Source organism: Mugil cephalus, chromosome 1, assembly GCF_022458985.1.
Source record: "Mugil cephalus isolate CIBA_MC_2020 chromosome 1, CIBA_Mcephalus_1.1, whole genome shotgun sequence".
Classification (NCBI taxonomy): domain Eukaryota; kingdom Metazoa; phylum Chordata; class Actinopteri; order Mugiliformes; family Mugilidae; genus Mugil; species Mugil cephalus.
In genome coordinates, this window is record NC_061770.1 from 36,093,915 (window position 1) to 36,115,333 (window position 21,419).

At 43.7% G+C, this 21,419-nt stretch overlaps 1 protein-coding gene across 1 annotated transcript in view; it reads right to left on the reverse strand.

The window, feature by feature from the left end:
* Window positions 1–15,055, reverse strand: part of dnah2 (dynein, axonemal, heavy chain 2) — a 50,679-nt gene extending 35,624 nt beyond the window's left edge. The window contains exons 1-30 of the mRNA XM_047573587.1: window positions 14,929–15,055; window positions 14,595–14,658; window positions 14,310–14,474; window positions 13,939–14,173; window positions 12,918–13,028; window positions 11,803–12,041; window positions 11,516–11,707; window positions 11,128–11,285; window positions 10,659–10,746; window positions 9,475–9,680; window positions 9,122–9,251; window positions 8,843–9,025; window positions 8,557–8,771; window positions 8,057–8,203; window positions 7,342–7,498; window positions 7,069–7,178; window positions 6,834–6,963; window positions 5,644–5,832; window positions 5,354–5,504; window positions 5,064–5,256; window positions 4,722–4,922; window positions 4,209–4,365; window positions 3,848–4,022; window positions 3,598–3,761; window positions 3,294–3,455; window positions 2,970–3,073; window positions 1,973–2,129; window positions 1,416–1,498; window positions 1,001–1,181; window positions 624–762 (exon numbers count right to left, since the gene is read on the reverse strand). Coding sequence (XP_047429543.1) covers window positions 624–762; window positions 1,001–1,181; window positions 1,416–1,498; window positions 1,973–2,129; window positions 2,970–3,073; window positions 3,294–3,455; window positions 3,598–3,761; window positions 3,848–4,022; window positions 4,209–4,365; window positions 4,722–4,922; window positions 5,064–5,256; window positions 5,354–5,504; window positions 5,644–5,832; window positions 6,834–6,963; window positions 7,069–7,178; window positions 7,342–7,498; window positions 8,057–8,203; window positions 8,557–8,771; window positions 8,843–9,025; window positions 9,122–9,251; window positions 9,475–9,680; window positions 10,659–10,746; window positions 11,128–11,285; window positions 11,516–11,707; window positions 11,803–12,041; window positions 12,918–13,028; window positions 13,939–14,173; window positions 14,310–14,474; window positions 14,595–14,654 — 4,582 coding nt within the window. The 5' untranslated portion in view covers window positions 14,655–14,658; window positions 14,929–15,055. The remainder of the gene's footprint in view (window positions 1–623; window positions 763–1,000; window positions 1,182–1,415; window positions 1,499–1,972; window positions 2,130–2,969; window positions 3,074–3,293; window positions 3,456–3,597; window positions 3,762–3,847; window positions 4,023–4,208; window positions 4,366–4,721; window positions 4,923–5,063; window positions 5,257–5,353; window positions 5,505–5,643; window positions 5,833–6,833; window positions 6,964–7,068; window positions 7,179–7,341; window positions 7,499–8,056; window positions 8,204–8,556; window positions 8,772–8,842; window positions 9,026–9,121; window positions 9,252–9,474; window positions 9,681–10,658; window positions 10,747–11,127; window positions 11,286–11,515; window positions 11,708–11,802; window positions 12,042–12,917; window positions 13,029–13,938; window positions 14,174–14,309; window positions 14,475–14,594; window positions 14,659–14,928) is intronic.
* Window positions 15,056–21,419: the final 6,364 nt, after the last annotated feature.

A 21,419-nucleotide genomic window follows, 5' to 3' on the forward strand; every position in this document is an offset into this window, starting at 1 on the left:
GATGTCAGGTAGCAGCTACTCAGGGGATGATGGAAAAAGGGACCGATTATTACATTATAGTTTCTTTATGATGTTGCTAACGGATGTAACACCAGGCCTGAAGTAAATCTGAAGTGTATTCATGCAGTAGTTGAAGTAATCTCATGTTTTATACGAGTCTCACGCAGGTTTCTGCTCGTGCACTTTTGTAGATTAACATCAACTGGAAATTGGTTCAGTTAACCTATTAATCCTATTAGTTCTTATTCAATTCAAAGTGTGTGAGTTAAGTTCCTTCAGGTTTTGCTTTTGTGCGTCCGATGTCATGACGATTTTTCTGATTTTTTCAGGAACACATTCAACCAAAAGGGGCCATGTTTTTTTCTAGTTTTTCTTTTTTTGTCCTGAAAGTCATAAAAACAAATCAGTTCACTTGGTTTAAAGGAACTTCTCCTTATTAGATTAATATACTGTGTTAATCACTTGTGTTCATCTAACTTGTGAACCTAAGCTGAAAAAATTAAACTCACACGTTACCAATTGAATTTTTTTTTAAGTGGGTCCAACAGTTTTCTTTTCTCAGTGTGTACGGGCTGGTTATTAAAATGATATTTAAAGAAACAGGAAACATGTTGTCGTCATACCGGGATGGTGCGTTCCCTGTACGGCGTTGTTGTTCTCATGAAGACGGACCATTATGGTTTTCCAACTGGAACTGACGTCCTCAAACTCTTTGCACTCCTGAGGCAGCTGCTCCCTGATGTCCTTTCCTTGGAAAATGTTCTGAGCGAATGATAAAACAGAAAATACAGCGGGGAGAGGATGAGAAAATGTGTCTGATAAAGAAATACTGGACACAGAACAAAAGAAGTAATAGAAATAGAAGTAGAAGTAGAACCTCAGTCCACATATACACATTTCAAGCAGGAGGCCTCGGTTTACATGCAGGTGAAGACGTATAACGGAAGCGAATATTCGCTGATGAAAGGCAGAAAACAGCATGTGACTGTGCTTCCTTTACCTCCAAATAAATCCAGTTCCGCTGCACAGTGAGGATCATCTCGATCACCTCCAGCACTTGGGAAAGCCGGCGCTCCCAGAGGTCCACCTCCTGATCAAAGGCTTTGACGAAGCGAGAAGCCTTCATTGTGGACAGGGTGACTTGGCTGTCATCCAGGAGCTGGAAAATGTCCTCCGTTCCCCTGGAAACAGAGACGGGGATGGGTTCCAGCGGTGCCATATCTCAGCTTATTTTTCTGCACAGTTCACTGTAATCCAACATATTTCCATCTTTGTTTTTTTTGTTAAACCTTTTGTTTAAACATTTTTCATTATGTGAAACCAACTCTCTACAGCAGAGGCCGATGCTGTTGGCGTGACAGCACCGTACGGAGTTAAACTTCACCAGCCCTGCCCCTAAAGGTTTGATTTCTCACTTGATCCGGTAGTGGCCTTCCTCTTTATAAGGTGTTATATCCAGGGGCATCTCCTCCCATGTCTTGGCGATGTCCTCCAGACCCTTTAAAATCAAACACAAAAGCGTTAATGTTCACAGACGGCATCCGCCGATGACAGGTGGCAAAAATATGGGTCAGTATTTCTACTCTCTTTATGTATAAATATGAGTCAATTATTACCGACAGGGAAACGTGAATCACAGCTTTAGGAGCCTTTTAGAAAGATGTATAATTGTTGATTACACATATTATTCTCATCTAATACTACATGTTATATTTTTCAGTTTATTTCCTAAGTAAAACAGATAGTTCTATCAATACTATGAGCAGTTTGACAGGTTAATTATTTTCATGTGCTGACTAAATCCCATCAACCGACTGCTCCTTTCACGAGTTCCTCCGCTCTAATTTCGAACGGCGCAATTACCGACTCGTTTAGCAATCAGCTCCTAATCGCTCCGAGATCACACGCGCTAAATGCAGAAAGCGAGCGGCACGAAAGCTCTGCTCCAGCGACAAAACGGGAGAGACGGGACCTGCTCGATGGAGAGCTCCTTGCTGGAGGCTGCGGAGATCTCACAGATGTTCTCGGCGTGCTTGTCCAGGTTCAGAGACATGATCTTCTCCAAGGTGAACTCGGCGCTGGTGTGGTCGAAAGAGCACTTCAGCTCCTCGCAGATCTGCTGCCAGTGCCTAAAGAAAGGTGGGATTCAGGTGATGACGATTGATCTTAGTGTCAAATTATCCTGCGGGGCAAAGAAATGAATGCTAGCAGCTTCCAAAGACTATTACAGAGTCATACATGCTACACTTACTATATGCTTTTTTTTAATTTTCTGCCACTATGTCTCACATTCTTTGTAAAACTTAAATAGTATCTATGGAAACACAACACGCCTTTGTAAGGCATGGCCAACAACACACATGTAGAGTGTGACTAGTGCCTAAAAGCCCGTCTAGAACTCACAAATGAATATTGATATTATCACACCAGTGATTTTATGGACCAGGTAGCTGAGGTACTTGATGCTGACAACAAAGTGATCACATCCTTTTCATTCAGCGCCGTCTTTCTCCACGTGCCTCTTTATAATTGCCCCCAACTGCAGCGTGTTTCTCTTTATTTTTTGGCAGGTAAATGCAGCATCAAACCTTATTCCACGTCCGTATCCTTACGTGGTGGCTCTTTCAGGAAGTCTACTCAGTGATAAAAACCCTAATAACGTCACTTATCTGTCATTTGCTTGAGTTTAGCTTCTCTCCGTCCCAGCTGCGTTCAGCCAAAACAAAAAAAACATAAATAATTTGAGCAGTAGGACTTTACAAAGCCAGATGGGGGGAAACGTTTGTTCATGAAACGTGTGTTTGTCTGTGCAGCCAGCGCGTTTGCATCTAAATGAGCAGCCACTTTGCCAGATGGAGGACGGAATACAGCGAATAGTTCTCTGAGAATTAAGATCTGAAGACGCTAATGAGAGGAAACGAGAGTTTGATTAGAGGACGGCAGAGTTTATTCGACGGATACGTCGGTACCTGTCTCTCATGGCTGGATTCCTCAGGTCGGTTATGAGTGGAATGATCTGCTTGAACTGGTCGATCTTCTTCTTGGAGAAATTCACTATGTCCCACTCATTATCCTGCAGAGACATCCACATTATGTCCATGTTACTTTCTATCCATCACAAACAGAGCAAACATCAGCTAAATGACACTCCCCTGATTGACCGACTCCACTGAAGTGTGTGTGAATGACTTGTCTTCATTAAGAAGCTGATCGTATATTACAGCTTAGCTGCGTCTGTCGCGTTACGGCGGGAAGCAGATGGCTTTTAACCAGCCTGACGTGGCAGGACTGACCTTGAGCTCCCGGTGGAGCTTGTGGAGCCTTTTGAACATGTCCTGCGCCGTCCTCTCCATGCTCTCCGTTTGGAGGAGAGCGAGCTGACCCACCTTCCAGGCGTTCCAGTTACGGTTCCACTCCTCCGTGATGTCCCAGACCTGCTGCAGATGGTCCATGTCCTGCACCACAAACAAATATCAGCTGAGTCACTTAGTGAAGTTGACTTATCCTGTCGTTCTGGGTGAAAACTACTACTTTGAGACGGTTTATGACAACCCTGTAACTCCCTCTGGATCATATGAGCCCAGTGCTGCTTCAGACCTTCTCCAGCATCTTCATGGTTTTGGAGGGGATCTGCTCCATCTTGAAGAAGCCCAGCCCTTCCAGGATGGTGCTCTCTTCCTGTTTCAGAGCCTCCAGCTGTTTGCGATGCTCTGCCAGCTGCTTCAAGGCCTCCTCAGAGCTCAGTGTACTGGTAAACGGACCTGGAAGTGCAAACGCCGTCCTTGTCACACAATAGACCTCTATGTCGACAGCTTATATGAGCGGGAGAAGGAGAGATGGGTGCGACCTCTGCTGACGAAGTCCTGCACGGTGGTCTCAATCTTCCGGTTGAACTCCTCGGCGGAGTGGATGAGGCTGTTCTTAAACTTCTCCTTGTGCTTCTGCAGCATCGCGTCGCTGTCGATCAGCACCTGCTGGAATTTCACCCACTCGTCGTTCAACACCACGCGCATCTCCTGCACCTGTGGGACGAACCGGAATAATTATTTAACGTCAAGGTAGGGAAACAGCTCAACAAGCTGAACTTGACTGGACGAGATGCATTTCTACAGCACGACATATTAAATGTACTTTATTAATAATCATTTTACAGTTCATACACATACATACAACGCACACATTCGCCCGATCGCTAGCGAGGTTCTTACGTCGTGCTCCACCGGGGCCTCGTATTTGTCCAGGATGGAGAACTGCTCGTGGATGAGGCAGATCTGAGCCTCCGTCTTCGCCACGTTGCCCTGGAGCGTCTCCAGGAGTTTGAGGCTCTCGCCGAGCTCCGCCAGCGTCTGCGGAGACCTCGTCAGCCTTGAACGCGTCCGCGCAAACAAACGCAGAGAGAAGTGAGACCGCCATCAGCACGACGCATTTCTCAAATACGGCAATGTTCTCGGTGACTGAAAACATTATAGTTTAAGTCAATCATCTTGTTTATTTCGGGGGAAAGAGCTGGTTCTGTAGGTGCTATTCTGAGATAAAAATGTGACTGTGTGAGCGTTAAAATAGAGGCAACAGGAATTACTTTCTTTAAGTTCTGGTTGGAAGGAGAAACGTCTTTTGAAACATATCCGCCACCACTGTACAAAAAGCTTTTTCCCGTTAAAATCAGATTATTTTTGTGCATGTGATTGTGGCGCATTAAGCATTTCCACGCGCATCCCCACCTCCTGGCGTTGTCCTGCAGGGAGGCATGGAGCTCCTTTACCCGGGAGCTGACCATGTGACTGAGGAGCTGCGTGAACTTGGTCTGCCACTCGTGGCAGTGCTGCACCAGGGACGACTTGAGCGGCGAACAGTCCAGCATGACGAAGCGGATGGTAAACACCGTGTCTTCCTGCTGGACGCTGTTGGCCTTCTCCGTGTACCTAGGAGTCAACCGGACAATCGACAGGAGACGCAGATGAATGCATCTTCACGCTTCAGTGGATCTGCTCAAGAATGTCTTCATAAAATTTAACAAAAAAGAGCAGGTGTCTCTTTAGATGCATTGAGTAATTGCACAGTACCTGTGTATGTCTGCATCAAAAGAAGACACGGGTGGGTTGAGTCTTCGGTAGCGCTGTATGAAGGAGTCTTTGTTGATCTCCCAGATGTCTCTGTATTTATCCCAGGACTTCAGATACGCCTGCAGGTGACTGGCGCTGGCCGTCATGCCTGTGGAAACCGCAGCCTGGATCTTCTTTATCTCCTCGTCTTGCTCTGAGGGATTGAAGAGGAGCGGAGATGAACGGGCGGTCGGGGTCGCGTGTGCGGTGGACGCTGCGTGGAAAAGCGATGCGTTATTTAGAGCTCGAACCTATGTTGACGTGCATTGGGTTCTCCTGGGAGCCTTTGCAGGAGAGTTCAGGGAGTTCAGGGAGACGTTTGAATTCGGAGATGATGTTGATGAGCTGAGGCATGATGTTCACAATGTGAGAAAGCTTCGCAAGGCTCGGGGAGAACTCCACCTGTCAAAACACACACACACACACATATGGCCACTTATTTCTATTTTATTAATATTTTATTTGTCACTGCTCAAAGGAAGGAGGGATGTGATGTGTGACCATTCCATGATCAGATCTGATTAACAGGGATATTCGGTACCTTGGGTGTGGTTTGGGGAGAGGTCCGGCTCATTTCTACCAGGACTTTGAACAAGGGGTTGGACGACGCCTTGTTGTAGCCGTTGATGGCTCTGGAAAGCTTCCTCATGGTGTGTTTGACGTTGCTCCTGAGAGATTCCTCTATCATGTGGTCCACCTTCTCTGTGTAGGTGGCCCAGTGCTCCTGGACCTTAAACACCACGGTAAAAAAAGTTCACACACAAAACAGGGCACAAACAGGAACAAGAATTTTTTTATGTTACTACACCTCTGAATCACTTCTTTTACAACCTAGCATCCTTACACTCTATCACAAAAACGTAAATCAACAAGAGGGTATGCACGTGATGTCACAGCCAGCGACGTCTCCATGGTTACGGCCACCGAGTAGCAAGAAGTGACAGTTGAGCTTGAAGATTAGCAGCATTAGTTTGAATCATAGACTTTAATAGCGTCTAAAATGGATTTGAAAAACAATCGGAGATATATTTTTACAGATATCTGCCAAAGAAAAGAGAAGTAAATGTATCACTGCACTACGAAGAAACAACTAGAATCCAGACGCAGAAACCTGGTGTTGTGGTTCACATTTAGTGTCAGGTAATATTAATTAATGCTGTAATTTTTGATGAAGTCAAACCTTAAGTTACTTCTTAAGTTACATTCTGGAGGGCTGTCACATAAGTTTGTGGATGCTGATGTTTTGGCGTATTTATGGTCGACAGTAACTATTTCAGTTCCAACAATAAATAAAAATAAAAACATAAACGATAACGTGATCACTCCTCGTCAACCTTTTAATGTCTGGTCGGATGCTACAGTATTATATGACTAACATTACTTCTCAGTAAAGCTCTTAGCATTAGCATCTTTTATTTAGCTACATTATCATAATGAAATGATCTAAAACTAATTGAAACTGAAGCTAATCCACTTTTCCTAATCCATGCTAGTTCATATTGTCCAATTGTCCTTCATTTGATCTGATAATCCACATTTTTCCTGGTCTCTCTGTATTTACTGATACATTTCACCATGTTTTTGCCACTCAGGGGGGCGTGGCCACAGGCGGCAGTGACGTCAGTGCAAACCCTCTATACAAAACCTATGAATATAACCCACAACATTTTAAACATGCAGGGATATTTGTGCATCAGTAGTTCAGAAACGAAAGCAAAACACGACACATACTTCAGGTCCGTCATTAGCAAAGATGCTGTGGATGCTCATCATGATGTCAACGATATTCTGGTGCGCTGAGCGCAGGGTTTGGAGTTGAGTCTGTTGGTGAGCTTTCTGCTCATTCTCAAACTCCACCTCCCTAGAGGACAGTAAAACAAACACAACTTTAATCACTTTGTACTCGGTGAATGTGTATATATATATTTTATATTTGCATTGAAATATATCACACATCCATTGTTACCTGTACACAGTTTTCCCATCCAGTCTAATCAGCAACGCTTCACTAATCTGGCGGCAGAGGCTGGAGATGGACAGATTTGACGCTTTGTAACCATCAACTATCGACAGGACCTGGAGTGAAGTTGAGATGAGACGTAAAGACAGATATTTATTGAGGTGGAGACGACAATGGCTGCCTTAGAAGACGCAAAGCTTCAATCAACAACACTTTCACCGCTGCCCTGAGTCTGAATGTGAGTTCAGTGTCTGTAAGAGATGAACTGCCTGTTCCAACCTTGTCAACGTGGAGGAGACAGTCCCGGATGAAGACGTTAGACGTTCCTTTAGACAACCACTGGAGCTTGGTGAGGCCTGGTTGAATCTTCCTATCGATGAAAGTAATTCGCTCCCGAAACAGACCCAGCTCGTCCTCAGACAGCACGTCAATGATCCTGACATAAAAAAAAAACACAAATGGGTCAGAAGGTGGGTGTGTTGTGTTTGCTGAATGAACACTCCTGAAATTAAAGTACAGACATGTTCAGTTTGTGTGTGTGTCTTACAGTGCATTTGAAGGGAGAAAAGGTTTATTGCAAAAATTATTGGCACGATGAAACACAGTAAAATTAATTTTTTTGCAGAGCAGCCAAAACAAAAATATTTTAAGTTTGAAAACGACAATATAATGCGTATTAAAGGGTTATTCTGCCATTCTATTGCTAGACATTTGTCAACAAAATATTTTTTTCTGTTCCTTTGATTTATCCTTTCATATTCACAACATTTATTATATATTCTTATAGCTAATAATGATAAAGTTCAGTTTCTCTGAAACTTAAATCTGCTTCGGTTACGCAGAATAAATCCCAGATGAAGCTTGTAGCCTCAAAATGAGGCAGGTGGATATAACACTGGTACTGACTGAACAGGAAGCGAAACTAACTAATGCACATGAAAAAAATAACTTGTGTGTGTGTGCGTGTGCGTGTGTGTGCGTGCGTGTCTCTGACCTGTTGTAATCCCTGATGAGCAGCAGCACTCTCTCCCTCAGGCCTCGCAGGTCCTCCCTGTCCTGGTAAATGTCAGACACACACTGGGGAATCTCAAACTTCAGTCGATCCCAGAAGTGGATTTCTAAGAACAGATTCAACAAATTGCTGCGGAAAAAACAAACAAAACACAAAAAAACAACACTGCATTAACATCTGAGGTCGGAATTTGTTATTTCATTTTAAATATCGACTAAATTTGTAATTTGCACCTGCATGTGTGAACATTTACAGCAGAACTAAAGCAGCTAAACAGCATTTTCTTTTTTCTAGTTGTTACGTGACGTTTATTTCTGCACTCAGCCGATAACAAAGGATAAAAATCTCTCTGATTTGGCCGCGGCTGCACCGACGCGCAGCCTCACAACTGGCTGACACATCGTAGACTAGAGCGTACGACGTGTGTGTGAATGCTCAGGTACGAAAGCCTCGTGCTCCTCGTCGAGCCGTCTTTGACCCACTTGTCAAAGTTGATCTCCAGCTTGGCCGTCCTGTCCTTGCAGCGCACCATGAGCGACTGCTCCAGCTTGTTGAAGTACTGTCTGTCCAGCTTCTGGCTCCACTCGCTGAAGTTCTTCCTCACCACGTCGTCCAGAATCTGGACCGTCTGCGCGTTGATGCAGATCGCCTGCTTGCGAGTGTAAGAGTCGGGCATGAAGTGGGCCTTCTGGAGCACCTGGAGGGGGAAAGACACGATGTGAAGGAGGGGAAGCACGACTAAATCACCGTGCAGGCTAACGGACTCACCTCCATGGGTCTCTCCAGGCGATGTTTCAGGGCTCTCACCCAGTAGGTGTGGCCTACGACGTGGGGCATGCGCTCGGGAAAAGCCTTTGAGTTGTGGTTGAACTCCTTCTTCACCATTTTAAGCTCCTTGTTGATGATGCTGTACACTTCTTCCACCTTCTCCTCGATGAAGTGCGTGATGGCCTGCGACGGAGTTAAATTCAAGACAGTTATTTAGCATGGAGGAAAAGAGAGAAACAGGTTTTTGCAGTGAGTGTGCGTTCGAGACGAAAAAGGCACCTTGCGGGTGGACACCGATCTAAAAATGTCCAGGAGCCGGATTCCTTCGTCGACTGTGTTCACCGTCTTAAACACGGAACTCATCAGGTTCTGCGTCAACATTTCCAGGTCCTTTACCAAAAAGGAAAACCTGCGTGTGTGCACACGCAAAATAACATCAACAACACTCACACATGAAAACCAAAAACACACTCAAATAGGAGACGATGTTTCTGTGGTGGCAGGTTTGTGTGGTGAGGTAGAAACAATGTGTAAATATGGGACGTAGTTGCATCATAAATACACCTAATAAACAAATAAAATAACTTATATCTTAATTTGAATGTGTTTAAGGTAAAAAAAAAAAAATGGACCTCTTGAATTTATTGCTCCATGTGATGTCCTTAATGTCCAGGATTCCCTTGTCCACAGAGCGGAGGTTCTGGAGGCCGTGGTGGAAGCTGTCTTCTATTTCCAGGAGGTTGCGGGTGAACTCTGGCCCTTCACAGCCACTGAAGCACGGCAGGGCCCTCTGCCGACCGTCCTCCCAACGGGCAAACTGGTTCTGGCAGTCGCAGACCTGAGACAAGACAAAAAAATAAATAAATAAATACGCGATCGTCCATCTTTCGCTGTGATATGGAGTTCAGAGAGAACGGCAGAAATACTGACACAAATCAAGGAGCCTTATCACTAAAGTGAGCATTTCACAGTAATACACTCTTCATGTAATACATCATGGTGGAGAATTGGAAGGAGACCATCAGCCAACGCCACCAGTCTGTAAATTCTTCTCTATCAGACACTTACTACTTTTTGTGTCTTTTGCATAGGAGGGTTCACATGATAATATACCGTATGTTCCGGATTATAAGCTGCTACTTTTTTTCCCACGCTTTGAAACATGCGGTTTATGCAAAGTTGCGACTTTTCTGTGGATTTTTTTTTTTTTTTGCGATAAATCCTTCACAAAAACTGGCCGCATGTAAAAAAGCATCATTTTCAGGCAGCTTTACCCCGGGATGACAGTGACACGGAGAGCAACACTGACATAGACACAGAAAAGGTATGTGACGAAGCTCTTCTGAGGCTGTTCAACTCCGACACTGAAGAACATGACTTCAGTGGTTTCAGTGCAGGTGAAGGATGAATAAACCAATCAATAACATTTCTGTTTTGTTTGATCAGCACTTTTATGTTACAGTCACCGTTCAGAAACTGATCAGTTCAGTAGATATCAGCGTCTTACAGCCCGGTGCCGTTTAAATATGTACATTTACATTTAAAAAAATAACTCTGTGGGTGCGGCTTATATTGAGGTGCGCTCTATAGTCCGGAAAATACGGTACATACAATTTAGTGGCAACAAAACAAAATGTTACTTACACTGTTTAACCTAGTGGTGCTTCATCGTAACAGAATCTAGACTATTTTCAGCCACATGATGACAGGAGGGCTAACATGGTCTAACTGGGATTTCAGGATCTTAAATTTACCAGTTTATCAGTTTGGAGATGTTAAAGTGAACGGTCTCTGTGTGTTATGAGGAATCATTTACCTCCAGCAGGTCTCTGAGCCTCTGAATGAAAGTCTCAGTCACCACGAAAAACCGTGTTTGGTCCAGGACCCACCCCTTTGAAGAATACCTGTAAAAAAATAAAAAATATATATATAAGCAAACGAAGAGTAGGAGAAAGAAAACACAAGGGCAGAGACAGAAAGAAAGAGAACAACATCTTCTTATCTACTGATTAAGAAGAAGCCCCTTAACACGAGACGTCTGTGATCTACTTCTGCATTAAAAATCACTCGTCTGGGAGAAGCTTCATTACTATTCCAACACTTATTGTATGTGGAACAAACGGTAATTAGATCTGAAGTCATCTCAGACCTAAACGTACTCAGAATCTTTTCTGTTTTCTCAGCGTCCTTTAATAATCTGTTCCTTCCTGCGTTCACACCACACATTTTAAAAAGAACAGAGAGTGTGGTGGCCTGTGTCTCTATGTGGACATATGTTCTCTTACTTGTGGTGGATCTGAGACTTGTGCAGGTAAATTTCCTTCCAGGACAGACAGCACTGTATGCAGTCATGGATGATCTGCTTGCTGGAGAACACATATCCCTCAAAGATCCTGTCCAGAGAGATGCTCTCTGAGCACAGGCGTATGATCTCATTATTTATCTGCAAGACAAGAATAAAAAAATGGTCACACAGCGTTTTATTTTTAATTTAAATAATCATTTAGTGACTAACATCATGCCTATTCTTTGCCTTTGGTAAAATACCCACACATGGTTAAATCTATCTTGGCCATATGTGGAAGAGGCAAAGCCTACGAGACTTCTTCTTAAGAAAACCAAAACAATCGCAGCTGCAACTCTATTTAAATGACTCCCATTGGTCCGATGTACCTTACAGAAGAGGCCAGTAATTCTCTCGCTGGTGTTGTAGTGGGTGGAGTTGACCCAGATGATACGAACGAGGTTGACAATGTGCGGCAGCTTGGAAGCCACTTGTGTGGGCTTGAGCTGGGCAAACTCCTCACAGGGCTCCTTCAGGATGGACAAGTACGAGAGGTTTGACTGGGCCTGCAAAGAGCAATCCTGGAGAGCACGCACACAATAAGCAAATATGTTAATTATTAAATGATTCCAAGGGTTATAAATGTTCAGACGCGTTCGTCGTGCGTTGCCCATACCTGTATGTCTTTGGCCTGTTTACAGAAACGTTGCACATACACGGACTTGGCCACTTTCAGGATGTTCTCGATGTGCTTGACCCCGGGCCTCTGCAGCTGCTGGCTGATGTCCAGCAGCTTGGCGGAGCACCTCTTCCAGAAAGCTATCTCCTGCAGCGGACCGCAGCTGTCCCTCAACTTCACTATTTCTTGGGCGCTCAGCAGCTCCCGGATCTGGTCGGTCCAGTGGATCATAGCGACTAAAACATGAGGAGTAGGTAAGTGGACGGGGAAGATACAGGAAGTGACAAATAACGATGAGGAGAACCAAACAACTGAGGGTCTGCATTGGCCGGAGCCACGCTCCCAGTGGAAAAAACATGGTGAAATGTATCAGTAAATACAGAGAGACCAGGAAAAATGTGGATTATCAGATCAAATTCAGGACAATTGGACTCGACAATGATCCATAAGAACTAGTCTGGGTTTGGAAAAGTGGATTAACCTCAGTTTCAGGTCACTTCAGTTTGGATAAACGTAGCTGAATAAAAAATGCTAACAGCCGTATAAGCGTATACACACCACACATCTGACAGAACGTAACCTAAGGTATGACTTCCACAAAAACCAATACAGCATAAATTAATACTGATTGACACAAAATGTGAACCACAACACCAGGTTTCTGTGCCAGGAGTGAAGTTGTTTCTTTGTAATGATCCATTTACTCGTCTTTTCTTTGGCAGATATCTGTAAAAAATATATCTCCGACTGCTTTTCAAATCTGTTGATACAGTCAATCGCACAACAGCTCTTCGTCTTTTTTAAAAAAAATAATAATTTTACAGTTTAGATGCTATTAAAGCCTGTGATTCAAACTAATGCTGCTAATCTCCATGTTTAACTGTCGCTTTTTGGCACTCGGTGGCCGTAACCATGGAGACTGAGCGTGCTGCTACATCACTGGAGACTTCCCTTACTGTGACGTCACCCTCTACAGGCCATTTTGAACTGGAGGAGATGCTGTTCATATCTATACTGGCTCTACTACGTGGCTTTCCAGGGCTCTTAATGAAAGCCATCACGAATACAAATATGGTTTGGGACAGATAGACAAAAGAAATCCTTAAACTTACTTTCCAGTCTCTGCACCAGCTGCTTGTCCTTGCTGGCCACTTCAGGACTTAACTGTAGTGCTTCCATGGGGATGTACAGCACGGTTTTGTCCAACTTTGTGTACATGTCATCTGTTCAAGGACAAAATGTTACAATGAAACACAAGTGCTCAGAGAAAATTTCAATTAGCTAAACCAATCACCACGTCAAGAGTCTCATGTGTCTTGTGCTTTTCAGGATTTCTAACAATCCAGGTATTAAGCAAAATCTGTCTATGTGCTTCACTGTAATGAAACAATGTTTTTTTGTGGTTCATTGCATGTGTGTGTAAAGTAACAATATTTAAAAATCTTTTAATTCTTTGTGGACTAACTAATAAAATCATATTTTTGTAAATAGAAACCAGGAAAAACCACGAGAACCTTCCTTTCCACACCAGCAGAAAAAAACATGCCACACTTTTAAAGTCACTTTCCTCCGAATCAGCTGGGTTTTCATCACCGCTGGGCAAATCATTTTCATTTTCACTTTTTGTCAGAAAAATGCCACCTACGTTACATGGACGTAAGCGATTGCCTTCAAAGCGAGAGGCTCTGAAATTTCCTCCCGATGCCGCCTGTTTTTTGTTTTTTTTTGTTTTTTTTCTGTGTGGTCCAGCTTTCACACACAGCCCAAAGATTTTCAGGTTGATTGGTTATTCTCTAAACTCTGATAGGACATGGGAGCGCACGCGAGTGTGAACTCTTGTGCTAGTCTTGTGATGGACCAGCAGCCTGTGCCGGGTGTACCATGCCTGGTCCAAGGGTCCAAGAACTCACAAGCCTTTACAGCATAAGATATCATAAATAATGGATGGATGTAGAAGTAGTCAGGTTTCAGACAGGACAGGTGAGACATAGGCTAAAATGAAAACAATTGGGTCAATTTGTTATATTAATTTAATGATTCGTTTACTTCTGCAACAAACTGAAGACGCAGTAAAGTAGTTTATAGTCAAACCAGTGCACGTATCTTCTCTAGAGCCTCCTTTGACGGACGCACCTGTGAGACTGGCGAGGTAGCAGTGTAGGTCGGCCGTGTAGCTGTCCTTGATGCTCTTCTCCATGTAGGTGCTGAGGGCGATCGGGGGCACGTGGGAGCTGCTCATGTCGTGCAGCAGCCTCTGAACGCTGTCCCCCCGCACGGTGCCGACCTGCACGCCCAACTCAAACGTCTGCACGGCGATCACGGCTCCGGGCAGGCGGATGAAGTAGAACAGCTGTTCCACTTCCCCTTCCTGTGAAGTGAATTGTTGGATGAGGAGATGACGTGAGGAGACGGGGGGGGGGAGAAGCAGGAATTAAACTGCTTAAAGGAGAAAAACATTAACGCTGCTGATTTATATCAGGGAAATGATTGAACTTGTGCTGTACCGGTAAAGACTGGGAGTGCGTCACCCACAGGCCGACCTCGGTGACCACGTACACCACCACAGCCGTGACCGAGGTGTCCACGATGAACGCGTCCAGAGCCTTCTCGTTGTCCTCCGTCCACGCGTCCTCACACACGCCGTAACAAGCTGCATAACGCTTAAACAACTTCCCGTGGAGGGAGAGATGAAAGCAGGAGAGAAATGATTTCTTGAGTTGGCAAATGTCTGTGCCCCAAACCCCAAGAGATGGAAGAAATTCCAAAATTAATCAAAGAAGCAGTGTTACCTGACGAATCGGCTTTAAATATTCATCTTCTGTGTCCTCCAAGCTCTCTTCTTTATCCATGACTCTTATAGGACACACAGAAAAAAAAATATTTATATATAATTCATGTAGGGTACTTTATATATACATTTATATTTCATTCTCCTTACACTTGTGCCACATATTTATACATCATGAAGGCAACTATGAGTTGCTCTTGTTTTGTTTTGTTTTTTTAGCTTAGCTTAAAACACGTAGCGTTAGCTAGCTGGCAAACTTTTAGCAACGTTAGTCCGTTAGCTCTCAGATAACAGTCCTCAGGACCGGACAACGTACGACAAGCGCTCATTCTAACCTGTTACGGTGCGATGTGACAACCGCAGAAAACTTAAATGTTAAGTGTTTACGAGAGACACGCTAGTTTTTTTTATCTACGTGCTCCCTCCGTCTTGTTCCAGTCAAAAGTCAAACCTGCGGCGCCGTATGTGTGTGTGTGTGGGAAAGTCGCCATGGAAACGTTTGGGTTGCCGGGGTAACCAGACCCTAACCGGAACCAGCGGGACGGGCACATGCGCACAAAGACGGGTTAGAAACGACTAACAACAAAAACAAAAACAAAAAACTACCCCGATCAGTTACAGTATTAAAACTACTGAGAGTAAAAGTAAATGACACTGATCATATTGTGGTAATACTGTGTTCTGCCGGGAAACTTCTGGACCAGGATGTAGACATCACTGTTATATGTGAGCAACATAAATAAGTGTATTATATGTGTGCATGAGACTAGCATTTGTGCAAAGTGGATGGCAAATACAGGGGGAAAAGAAAAGAAAAGAAAAGAAAAGAAAAGAAAAGAAAAGAAAAGAAAAGAAAAAGGAAAAAATAGTAGATTTATTACCAATATCAGTGGTTGTAACTTGTATTACACACATCAACTTAATCATTGTAAAAATGTAACCAAATCCAAATTCAATAACAATAAACCTTGAGTGAAAATGTTGTGAGAATGAAACCAAAACATTCCCCTGGAATGAAAACTATTTTCTCCTCCACAAACAATGAAGCCATAAAAAAAAAGAATTGGTGCACCTCATTTAATCATTTATTATGAACGAATTTCAAATGGTGCGTGGATCATGTGTTGCTCTGTCCTTTCAAGTATTAAGGATGAAAAAATAAATGATGTAGCCTGCTGTTCAATCTGATATGATGCACTAAAATCAATGGAGTATTAGTGGATGATTAACAATAGATCAGGTTTGCCGAGAGTAACCTTCGTTTCACTTGGAAATAACTAACAAACAATAAGTAATTGATGCTGAAATACACCTGGAAAGCCTTGCCTCGGCATCTTTTAGCGCCTGTCCAATCAAAAGCAAACTGTTCTGTGTCGCCACCTTGTGGTGGAATCACTAAAATGCAGCGGCGATGCCACTGACACCAAACTATTGTTTCAGTCGATGGCTACTGACAAGTGGAGTGAAATGCTCGGATAATAGTTGACAAGTATTGTCCGTGAATTAGAATTAATTTGTTTGCCCTGTCCTCTTTCACAGCTTGAGAGAAACACACATTATAACTAAGCTGTTTGCATGTGTGAACATCAGCACCTGGGTAATAAGGACCGGCCAGAAATTAAGCTAATTAATCTTTATTTATTTATTTATTTATTTATTTATTTATTTATTTTTACTAGGTACTAGAGTGATGTGAATACGATGCAGTTCGGCCACATCCACAGCCACATGAAGACGCTCTGAGGTGACATTTCTACCTTCTGCCACACTCGCGATGCAGAACAAACATAAGTAATTGCAAGAGTTTTGTTAGTTTGATGTCAAACGAACACACGCAATTATAATGGCAAGCTTGTGACTAAAACTTTAAGAGGATAACGTTGCAGGATGCTTTACTTGCACTTGACACACACGCAGAAAATGAGCGCACCTGCACACGATTGGTTGTGAAAGGCGTGCAGCGCTCAGCACTTGGAAGTTTAGCGTTTTATATTCACTCGGAGGCCCAGATATTGATATATCACCATTCCCCGCACACTGACACAGGCTGGAATAGATGCACAACCTGGGTTTTGTGGAGATGCAACCTCAAGGGACAAATGTGCATAAAACTTATAACTGCATGCAAAAAAACATACATATATGCGCAAAGTCCTCGTGCGGAAACCAGACACAAAGTGGCTGGAGACACGGAGGCAGGCGGACCAAAATAACACCACGAGTCTGTGAGCTCGGAGTAATGACGGGCTGTCACGGCGAAGGAGGGGCTGAGAACAGAGGGACGGATTAATAGAGTGGACAAGGGAGAAGTGGGAGAATCGGGTGGGCCGCTCGGACCAGATGAGGCAGAACGCGTGCGGCGCCGCTCAATAGAAATAATAAGGAGAAGCACAAAAGACATTTCAAATCGGGGAAAGAAACAAGAGAGCAGCCGACCTTGGGAGTGGTCAGCGGAACGGAGAAGCTCAGGTGGAGGGAGCAGCCTTAACAGCTATCCAGTATTTCAATTAAAGCGCACGCTCAGCACGCACATACATCGAGGAGTAATAAAGCCTCTGGCCCGGGGCACAATGAGCTCAGGGTCTTCTTAGGAGAAAGTGGAGCAGGCCTCGGAAGGTTCGCTTCGCTTATTACGCCGCGATTAGCGCACAGACACTGGCTTTGTTCAGCCGCTGAGGGCCGAGGTTCGCTCTGCTCCACCTGATGAGCAGCCACTCACAAATAAACACACACGCGTCTGCGTGCGCGTTTTTACGCACAGCTCATAATGAGGACGGAATCAGGCTGGAATATAAACACGGGCTGGCCTGAGCGACCCCTGCTCAGTGGACACAACCACAAACAAAACAAAAAAAAAACCCAGACACACACGCCCACCACCAACACGCCATGGTAACTGTAATTTTTTTTATTTTTATTTTTTTTCCAGCCCCTTGACCCAGGCTGACAGCGCCCCGTGTTCCATCCCCGCTGTAAAGAGAGGTCCAGCGATAATGAAGCCAGACTGCAGCGTTCAGAAGGAACCACAGCTGGAACGCTGCCACGGCCCCGTCACTGTGTGTGTCCGTGTGTGTGTGAGGGGAACAATCACTGTGTGTCTGCGCAGCCACACAGAGTGATGGGCGAACACACCTTTAATAACAGGCCAGTGGTTCAGCCCGGAGACAGGAAGGTATCAGTCCGCACGTTTCAGACGTTAAATGTGATGACTGCACCGTCAACATATAGATAAGGAGAGAGGGGAGGAAGTGACAGGAATTAGAAGAGCAGAGATGGATGTTTTTGATAACAACCACCTCTTTAAATCCTTTTTTTTGCCTTGTTGCTTCCAGAAAGAGCAGCTCTTTCAATAATATCGATCGGAGCACTTCTTCATTCTAGTCCACTTTATGAAGTGAGAAAAAGGAAAAGGCAGAAAGTAGAGGGGCGCCTATAGGAGGAGTAAAAAAACAGGCACGTTTTAGGATCGATTAAAATTAATTAAAAGGAATCTGATTGTAGTTCATTAGCGGAACGTCGGAGGAGCGCGTCACGTCTCCGCGCAGGCCTCGCGCCTCCTCACGCGGGGAAGCTGATTACCTGAAACCGCGGAGCTTCCGATCGCGTCCTGCAGCTCCGCCGAGGATGAAATGGCACGAACGCGCGAGTTTCTGCCGGCAATCTGTCATCTTAGTGAGTCATTAATTTTGTTTTAGGGGAGAAGGTTAAGCAGAAGCAAAAAAAAAAAAAAAAGACAGTTCCCCGGGACTCATTCATAAACTCAACATTATTTATTATTGATGTTGTTTACTTTTATTTCATTAACTGACCTTTGAGTATTCCATCCATCAGAGCTGTCAGGTGAGAAATCCAAAAAAAATCAATCAATCAGTCTTACAATTCACACACACACACAGGCAAACATTTAGAAATGTACACTTACCTCAATATACAAATTAGCAACATATAATGTAATACGTATATTTTGCTACCATGAAGACTATACGAATTTAAACATCCTTCCACTTGGACAAATATATTATTATTACTGATAATATTAATAATGATAGGTACACATTAAACCACAGGTCTTCAGCTGGGGGTCCCTGACCCCTAGTGGGTCCGTGGCGGTACTGCAGGGGGAGGTCGCAAAATCTTTGGTTGATAAGACATTTTATATATATTTTTAATTTCCCCCCTCAAATCTAAATTTCTTTAAATACACATTAACATGAATCCAACATGCTGTAGCAAAGGGATAAGGACTAACTTAAGATTGAATATATATATATAAAAATAATGTATATTTAAGAATAGCACTAGTTTAATATAGAACACATACAGTAATTAGGGGGGTCTCTACTTAATCTCTCCATCAGTTTGGGGTCCTTGATCTGAAAGACGTTAAAGACGCCTGCATAAAATGTTTAAGAACAATACACAAGTTAATTAAATGAATTAAAAAGCTATGCGTATGTGTTATTTTTGAGCTGAACTATTCACATGGTTTCACACAATGATTGTGTCATGACAGCAAAAAAAAATATATATATAAAAAACAGCCTGTACACTGCAATTCATCTGGATGTCATTTCTTTTTCTTTTCTTCTTTTAAAAAAAATAAAAAATAAATAATAATAATAATAATAAATGGCATTTCATCTGCTCTGCCAGCGGCCTTGGATCCCCTAAACATGGCTGATTAGATACGTTAGGAGCGCAGCGAGTGGACACGAGCGCCCGTGTGTATTTGTGTAAGTGCTTAAATGAAAAGAAAAGCTAAGACTAAGTGTTCCTGTCAGTGTTCATCAGGGCGCCGCTGTGTCTATATTTTCCCCGGCCTGTAATAATCTGATTGTGCACTTGGTGGTGCTGGGACTCTGTGACCGCGAGGAGCTTCAACATGGGGGGCTGAAATGGCCTTTGTCAGCTAAGTGCAGCCGCAGTGCGCTTCCCCAAGAAAAAAAATAAATAAATAAATAAAAAACAAGAGAGAAAAGAGAAGAAGAAGAAAAAAAAAGCTGTGGACTGTTTGCATTTGGACTGAAATAAACTTGTAAAGCGGCGCCCAGAAAAAACATATAAGACAGCGTCTGTATTTATGTGTATGTGTATGTGTATGGGTTCATTATGCTTTTAACCTGTAAGTATTTTTGACAGATATGCAAATATAAAATAGCCTATGGCAGAAAAGTGGCTGTCTGACTTGTCTGACTGGAGGGGCTGGTTTTTCCAGGAGGAGTCACTGATAGAGATTAGGCAGGGACCCCCCCGCCCCCACCCATTATATGTGTTCTATATTAAACTAGGACTACTTATAAATACACATCATTATTATCATTTTGCATTGAATATCCCTTAACCCTTTAGTGCAATATATTGGATTCATGTGCAATTAATGATATTATATATATATACATATATATATATATATACAGATTTTGTGACCCCCCTGCAGTGCTTTCGCAGACCCCCTGTTGAAGACCTATGATGTATGGTTGGATAAAGTTAAGTAAAACCTAAACCTAGTTTCCCTTCGGGGATGAATAAAGTAATCTATCTATCTAAAGTTGAGTCTAAGTTGAGTCATATGTGACCCTATGCAATGAGATAGTTTGGTGCATCCCATTGAATCCCCTCATAGGCTCAAAACGAGCAGACCCAGGGGTGGATCAGGACGAGGATCTGGAGAGACCCCCTTTGAAATGCGAGACAACACAACACGGGGCAAGTCAAACGGTTCTTCTGCCGAAAGAAAGAGATAAAAAAAAAAATGGATTGCAGACAGAGACATGTATGCAAAGGCCATAAGTAGGACTTTGAACTAGACCGCCATTACCCATTAGTCTAATTGGCCTTTACTCTGACAGGCTATGAAATGACCTTTCCGCCCGAGCCGAGCCTATATTTGTGGCTTAGAGCAGATTACTGACGAGGAAGACATCGCGGGCCGCGCATAAATTCCCTTCAATCATCTCCGGCCGTAACTACAGCCGCATCTCCACCTTCAGCGTGCGCCGCTGGACTGACAGCAGATACGGCAATAACAGTATCAAAGCCAGAATCCTTGAAATCACACACACACAGTGCTTCATGCCACATATAGAATCTATCTTGTGGTGGGGAACAACCTAAAGAGAAGGTCATGTTCATTCATGTTGGCTTTCACACCCTGAGGGGAGATAGCGAGCAGCGTCAATGCTATAGAGGGAATCGCATTAGGGGCACATGCTCGAGCGTACGTTATGTTCATGCGGGTCTTTTAACTTTGGCCTTAAGACAGTAACAACGCGCATCCGCTGTTTGCTCGGGCCGCGCGACCCCATGATGATGAGATGTTTGAAGACGGAGAAAAGCGGCAATATGAAAAAAAAAGACGATAAATAAATAAAAACAACATCCAACTTGACCCGGGGCAAGAGAACGGCTGATGACACCGCAACCAGGAGAGACCTCGTTCTGGGAGGACAATAAAGATTTTATTTGATTACGCGCACGATAGAAAAATGTTGTTTACGCCCCGACGTGTTCAGGCCAGATCGTCGACATCATCAGGCTGGAGATGAAGGAAGTTAGGCCACGGTTCATGCGAGGGTCTGGACACGGGATGAGGGATGGAGACGAAGAGGTTTGACTGGGACGAGGACCTGGACCTTGAAGGTGCAGCCTGGGTGGACATATTTAAAGTCTGACAGCGCAGGAGTGATTGGCTGATTGAGATTGCGGAGGAACCTGGACGTAGAGGTTGGAAATTCCCATAATCAGCTGATTACAGGAGTCTCAGAGAAGTAAGAGAGTTGAGAATGAATAACGATAAACACAGACCTCCTGATTGAACTTCCATTGA